General features: G+C 41.2%; 3 protein-coding genes across 3 annotated transcripts in view; all 3 read right to left on the reverse strand.

Annotated features, from left to right (window-relative positions):
- The window catches only part of LOC137986522 (uncharacterized), a 135108-nt gene that overhangs the window by 59606 nt on the left and 68002 nt on the right, over positions 1–7500 (reverse strand). The window lies entirely within an intron of this gene.
- LOC137992157 (uncharacterized) overlaps positions 1–7500 on the reverse strand; it is a 150169-nt gene that overhangs the window by 38453 nt on the left and 104216 nt on the right. The window lies entirely within an intron of this gene.
- Positions 1171–7500, reverse strand: part of LOC137986535 (nephrocystin-3-like) — a 6806-nt gene continuing 476 nt past the window's right edge. The window contains exons 2-4 of the mRNA XM_068833553.1: positions 5939–7500; positions 2487–2838; positions 1171–1237 (exon numbers count right to left, since the gene is read on the reverse strand). The exon at positions 5939–7500 is cut by the window's right edge and continues 199 nt beyond it. Coding sequence (XP_068689654.1) covers positions 1171–1237; positions 2487–2838; positions 5939–7500 — 1981 coding nt within the window. The remainder of the gene's footprint in view (positions 1238–2486; positions 2839–5938) is intronic.

The raw sequence follows: 7500 nt of genomic DNA on the forward strand, positions 1-7500 counted from the left end.
TGGATAACTCTCTGAGACTTGCATAATTCTTAAAATAACACGAAATACGATATGTAACTGTAACAAATAATGAAGTTTACTTTCCTCATTTACAATATTTTCAGAGCTCCAAAAAAATACGAAGTCTTCGATTGCATTTTCAAAGGGGCAGTGTCACGCTACTTTAGTCAAACTTCAAAACACTTAAAGACGTCCTGGCACCAATGAAAACCAAAAAAATAGTGCTGTAGTTTTGTTGCCAATAACCATTGAAGTGCACTGAATCTATTCTTTGTTGTTTGCAGCCAAGGATGGAGAGGATAGGATGGAAATGGATTGAAACTTAAAAAAACTACCCAGTTTTTTCAAGTTTGGAGACTTTGCCTTCAGAAGACACCAAAAATTAAATACGAATAGCTCTTTTTGCCATAAATATGTTTCATTTCTTGTCAGTGGGTTGTCTGGAATGTTGTACATGTGAATTAAGTACTAATTTAGATTTTTACCCATTTTGATGTAAAAAACAGCAAATTTAGCATGACAGTACCCCTTTTAACTGTTTCAAATTGAAAAATTCATAACAAAAAAATAAGACGTGACGTCATTCGTTATTGTTTAAATACAGGCAGGTATAAAAGTCGGACGGGGTGGAGTTGAATCGCTCACCTTGGGTCGACGTAAAAAATATGATAAGACCTCAAAACATTTTTGTACCTGTCCGTTAAATACTCTACATTATTGGACGATTAATATCCAATGTAGAAGTTAGCCCTGTGTCAGTTGGCTGGTGTTTAGCCCATTAAAACAAGGGAAATATTTTGAATGAGTAATAACGATATAAGAAATAAAATATGTGGGTGCCCTCTTTGCTTTCGAGGCCATCGGTTCGACGACGACGCCGGTCGGAAGCACTCGGATTTTTCCCAGCATCCCCGAGTGAACATCGGAAAACACATATATTGATAACAGGGATGATTCTGGTAATTTTTCGATTAATTTAAAAGGTGTGAAACTTACGACATAAATCAAAGCTCTCTTACGGTTAGTGATAATCTCATAGTAAACTGTCGTAACTAAAATTAATGCACCTTTTACTTATATACAATGGCCATCTTTGCAATACTTTATGCTAATTGTTTAGCTTATTCAACCACGTAACGCCGAAACCAATTCACCGTGTAACTGGATAAATCATGGTGCGGCTTCTTGTTGCAATTCACCAAGTTCCAAGCGAACGGCTTTTAGCTCTCGTTGTGTCCTGCAGGAAAAGATTAAAAGGCACCAATTTAAGGGTAATACAATATTTTCCCCCACTTACCCGCTTTACTAGAGATTTTGGTTTCAGTTAGTGGAGAGGAACCCTTGCTTCAGCACCAAAGGTTGCTAGCCACAAAGGTTGCTAGTATACTGCTGTTTTTTGTGTTTTTTTTTTTTTACCTTACACAACTACCTCCCTATCGACCTGGGACCGGTTGCCCGAAGCCTGGTTAACTTAGCGGTAAGCGTTGGTTAAAAGGTATCAAAACCTTCCATAGTATTTAAATAACGCTGGTTAGTGCTAATCATGCTTCGAGCAACCCGCGCTTGGTCGGTCTTAGTCCCAAGTAACGACAGGCGTTTGATAACGCTCAGAAATGTGCCACGGCCATAAATTCAGCGCCTCGCTGAAAATCTTACCTTAGCTCTAAATTTCTACGCAACTGGTTCCTCCATCTTTTTCATCACGTAGTTCTTGCAAAAGTAAACTTTGACACAAATTTTTTATCTCGAGAGTTTTGATCACTATCGCTTTTCTCATTGTTTGAGCTTTCCGAAGGACTGCTGTTCATCACTAAGAAGAAATGGACACAATGCGGGACTGTCGAAAACGCAGAACGAGACATGTTTCCTGTATACTCACAACTTAATTCTTTTCAAGAGTGAATTACGTAAGAATGTTGCCTTATGGCATGGGTGGGGTCCCCAGCACAGTCATAAATATGTCTATTTTTAGAATACCCGTTCCCTCGCGAAAATCAGTTGTCATGTCCCCAAAAAAACATGGCAGAAGCACTCACGAGCGACATGGCTTTTTCTGATTGGTTAAAATTGGCGGCCCTTTGTTTGTTTCGCGCGCAAAGTGTATCTAAAAATAAATTCACTTGTGACTTTCCTGGGGCAAGGCCGCAAAGTGATAGATCAACACTTTTATCTAATTCACTCTTGTTCTTCTGTATGACGATCTACAACACTCAATTCAACTCAACAGCTCGCTAAACAAATCTGATCGGTGCAAAGTACATAATTAGACATCACGTAATTCTTAGTTTGTGTTAAATTGTCGTCAATCATCAAGGTAATTAAATCAAGTCTTGCATTTACCGACAGGGATCAGAAATGGAGCGGAAGTGTCTCGGGACATTAGGTCAACGCATCCTATTATCTTCATAGCCTTTTCCTTTATTCAGGATTTGAATGGAATAAAGCCTGCAAGTCGATACAACACATAACCGATGAGATGAACTTACTGTTGAACAATAGTGTCGTCATTCGCTAATTTCTCTTGCATCTCTTTGCACCTCTTTAAGTAGGTCTTTGCCTGCTGGAAGTCCCTCTTTTCCTTTAATACCATTCCAAGATCAAACAGGGATTTGGCGGTGTCCCTATGGACGCCCAACAATTTCAGCCGAATTTCCAAAGCTTCCCTCACGTACTGTTCAGCAGCTTCGATCTTCCCCAGATCACGATAATTATTGGACAGGTTGTTAAGGATGGTAGCAGTGAAAGGATGATCACCTAATCTTTCTCTGTAGATCGGCAAAACGTCATTTTCTCGGATTTCTACGGCCTGTTCATGATGGTTTTCAAGCGAAAGAGCCACTAAAAAGGAAATAAAATTTGTCTGGTGACCATTTCCAATTTCACCTACGCTTTTTTAAGGCCACGCTGTTCATTTGCAGATTTTTCACGCAATTTCTTTTTCTGTGCTCACCGCGATGGCACTTTCGGCCCCAGAGCCCCATTAAATTACCGCATGTGTAAGTGGTTGCTAAGGGCAACATTGCGGGCAAAAAAGCAGTCACACTGCGCAACGGAAAAGACAATCCGTTGAAGTCGTTACAGAAAATTTTCTATTATTTACAGCGATTTCTTCAACTTGGCATTCAACATTTCATGCCGTTGCAAGGTGCGGGTTACTGTGTCTTTGGACTGAGCAGTTTTCAACGAAGTGCTTAAACTCGATAATCAAAGTAATTATACTAACCAATCAAAAGAATGCGCCGATCAACTAGAAACTTCAACATTCCCCCACCCCCGGGGCATTTGAACTTTTCAAGATTGGATCGTTCAAATTCCCGCCCTCTCGGGTCAAAATGGTGTTCAAATGCCCTACCGTATCGTCGGATTTGTCTGTCATACCCTACTAAAGAACAATCGTCGTCGGCTCCTGTCGTCTTAATAAAGCTTGTGTATAACTATGCTAACACATGTTTCGTGACCCTTTATATGATGATGCCGTATTTACCAGACTTGAGCTACTACAAAGACACAACTTTAATATTGAAACTGTTAAAAGTGACTTGAAAATTGAATTAATTAAGTCGGACAATGTCAATAAGCAAGTATAAGCTGCTCTAACTCTGAAACACGGCAAAGGTTGTTTAACGAGGGAACTGTATAATTATCAACAACAGAGCCTAGAGCGTTTACGGCTGTATTTATTTTAAATTGTTCAGTGTCGGTTGATTACCTCTAACAGAAACGTACAGCTTTCAGAGCTTTAACAATGAAATGGTATATATAGTATGACAAAGACGAATTACGCAGCCAAAATTCCTTTGAAGACAACTTTTGAAGATCTATTTTGTAAGCCAATGGCTCACAAATGCTATATCTCTTCCTTCAAACTCTTCCATCTCGTCCAAACACGCGTTTTACAGCTGCTAGCGACTTCGGCGCCCGAAAAAAGACAATCCTGACACTTCCGGTTCAATTTTCCCCACCTCATGCAAGCAAAGGTCAAATTCCCCACTCCCCAGGCACAGAAGGTTGTCAAATGCCCGGGCTTTGCCCGGGGTGGGGGGGGGAATGTTGAAGTTTCAATTTGATCGGCGCATAAGCCTAAACAGCGCCATGAACCAGCAACAACTGCATGTATCACATACACAAAGAACAGGAAAAAAAGCGCGTGCATAAATCGCGATCGGTTTTGCTTCTCCTTGGTTGAAAAGATTAGGAGGATTTTTCAACCAATCACTTAAAACCTACAGCACACTAAAATTTTCTCTTGTCGGCAGGTGTGCAGTGAATTCAGACAAATCTGCGACAAGATCGGGGTTTTTCGGACGATATCTGACAGTGCTCGATCTCAAAATGTCTTCTCGGGCTTTGTTTGAGCACCGACGACGAGAACGACTTCGAGTACGTTCAGCAAAAAGTTGATGAATGCGCTACAAGAGCAAGTTTTAAAATAATTAGTTTAGACTTAATCTACTGAGATTAAAACTGCTTCGCTTGCTGATAACAACTTGTAAAAGAGGTAAGTTTAGCTTCCACATGAACGAATTCCGATCAGAAGTCGGTTTTCCAACTTTCTATTCGGTTTTTTGTGAGAAAAGCTGCGCCTACCAAAGCAAAAGCAACTAAAAGCAAACCGCTAATAATTAGTCTATCGAGTTTCTGTCAGGATAAATCGGCTGAAAAAATCAGCTGTGGTAAAAAAACCAAATATTTTCCTTCCTTCATTTGTTTACTTAATAGCGAGCGCGAACTGGCCGCAGTTCCGCAAAGCTGTTATAACGGTGCCAATAATCCGAGCCCATATCCTATTTTCACCTCAAAACTTCAATAAATATATATATACATGTTAATGTCTGTATCAATCTTCCAAAGCGCATTTAAAACAAGCAAAGTCCAACTCGTTTTCCCACTACGACTTTTCACTTCAAACTCGTCGTACTACCTACGAGTCCGCAGTAAGAGATTTGAGACTGCGCATGCTCCTTAGAACTTGCTTCCAGTCCTCGTACTCGTAGTCGTTCTCGTCGTCGGTGTTAAAACTTGCTAACAACGGCGATGGAACCGGGACGTCACAAATTTGCATATTTACTGGGGAAAAACAATAGCTTTGCACGTACTGCACGTGCGTTTTACACTTTCTTCCAAAATGCCAAATTCGAGGTTTTATAAAGAACGCCAGCACTTCAGGATAAGTTTTCATTTTCTCCCCTAAATTAACTGCCGATTGTCATTTTTGAGGAACTATCACACCATTGTCACATTAAAAAGGTTGAAATTATCACGAAGCGATCAAAATAACGTGAATTTATATTTTGAGATTTTTGTCGGGCTTCGAGCCCGCCGAAACCAATAGGACACTTGCATGATGACGCCATTTGACTACAAGTACCAGAATCCTTCAGGTTTCGGTTGTCTTATGTTAATTAGAGCTATTGTTATTTTACCCCACTGGGAATACAAAATTTAAATATGAAAACAAAAACAAACTGGATTGTGGTAGTTGTAGTCAAGTGACGCCATTGTGAAAATTGCCCATTAGGAAGTGTCATAAGAGTCACGTGAGCCAGCGTCTTTTTACAACATGGACAAAAAAAGGACAAGCTTGTTGCAAGCTTTTGGATGAGTCGGCCCCAAGCCTGGGCGCAGTTAGTGGCGACAAACAATCGGCCAGTGTGCGCAAGCTGGTGTCCCGACAAATTTTCAGCCGATTTTTTTCCCCGGCGGATAAAAAATCTGCAGTTATACGACAAAAAATCGGCTAGTGTGCGGAAGCCTTAAGCAGCAGGGAATCGCAACCGCCCGGGTACTTTCGACAGTTAATTCAACAACGCTTTTAAGAAACGTGAAAGAAAACTGATAGGAACGATTACATTATCAATAAATTTCTCAAATGACCTTGGAGAGTGAAACAACCCTCACATTCCACTCAATTCTTGGTCAGTATGATCTATAGACTTACCCGCCTTGTCATTAAATGTTGCACCCAGCATGACGTGGCAGACATTTTCGCCGCCTTCTTCTTCATCCGGTTTCCTCACTGCGTTTTGCCTGATGAGAATTGCGTCCTCAATCATACCTCTTCCTCGTTCACGGCTGTCATTACTTTTTACTTTTGCTAAACAGCGGCCAAGCTTAGCGAGACATTGGGCTCTGCTGTTACCATGCTTGATGCCAAGGTCACTCTGGATTTTGTTGGCTCTCTCCAAATAGGGTTGAGCTCGTGCAGTAGCTTCATCACACAGACCAGCTGTGCACGTACAGTTGAAAATTTCTTTGATTCCAAGGGAAGTCAGACATTCACCGAGTCTTCGTTGTTCTCCCATTTCTTCACATTTCCTGACCAAGGAATCGTAGACTACCTTAAACATGGACTTCGCCATCATCTTTGCAAGCAGCTCTCCCGCCACGTTAAAGGCATCAATGCATTTCCTAATACGTTCCATATCCACTTCACCCTTTTCAATCCATTCAACAAGCTGCAACACATTTTCTTTTTCCCATGCAAAGTCCTTAATAGCTGACTCCACCGCATCTTTGCTTAAGAACTTCTTGGAGGTTTCTTTCAAGAAAGAAATGAGGTGGTCGATGAGCAGATTACGAGCGCCACGGATAACCACACGAAACCTCTGTTCCGATGCCGCCTTGTGTATGCAGTAATCTCGAATGATCGAGAGGAATGTATACCGACATGTTTCCCCAAACATACTGTACTGCAGGAGAGAGCAGTTTCTCAGTTCTTCAACATGGCCTGTGATATCACGCTCACTTGACGTAGCGGAACAAAAGGCTTTAGCAACTTTAGGTAGCGTGAACCAACCTCTAACCAGAGCCACACTTAAAAGGGTATGCTGTTCTTGCGTTCTTAGTCTACTGAAGCAATAGTCCAGGCATTTGCCAATCGTGAGATCGTGTGGAACTGTATTCGCCCTTCCAAAGATTTCCATGTTATACCCCGGAGGAGAGCTGCTCATATAGTCCACGAGATCGACCAGATTAGCTGCCGACGACATGAAAGTGTGAAGAACGAGCGGAATACCATTACAGGTTTCGTGTAGTTGGTTGGATGTTTCGACCGTTATCAGTCGATCGCCGGGTGCTTTTTTTAACAGCTCGAAGCTTTCTTCTGATGAAAACGGATTCAATGTCATCGTCTTTCCCCAAATTTGAGGAAAACAAACAATCCTAGATGAAGTAACAAGTAACTTAACGTTTCTTGCGCACTTCGAAATTTCACCGATAGAGTTCTTGATCATCCTTCGGTCATTACAGTCGGGACATGAAGATGCAGCCGATCGTTGATTTTCGGCCTGTTCGTTGTCATTCGCATTACCAAGTAAAAACTCAAAGTTGTCCAGCAACAAAAGAATAAAGAAATTCTTGTTTACTGAAATCACACGATTCGTGATTTCAGCTTCGGGGTTGTTTGCAGGATAAAGTGATTGGTAAATTTGACGAATGACTTTTTCTGAAAAGTCTGCGTAAGAATGAATGTACTTGCAATTTATGTATACAACCAGTGCG

This window comes from Montipora foliosa, chromosome 2, assembly GCF_036669935.1.
Source record: "Montipora foliosa isolate CH-2021 chromosome 2, ASM3666993v2, whole genome shotgun sequence".
NCBI classification, from domain to species: Eukaryota; Metazoa; Cnidaria; class Anthozoa; order Scleractinia; family Acroporidae; genus Montipora; species Montipora foliosa.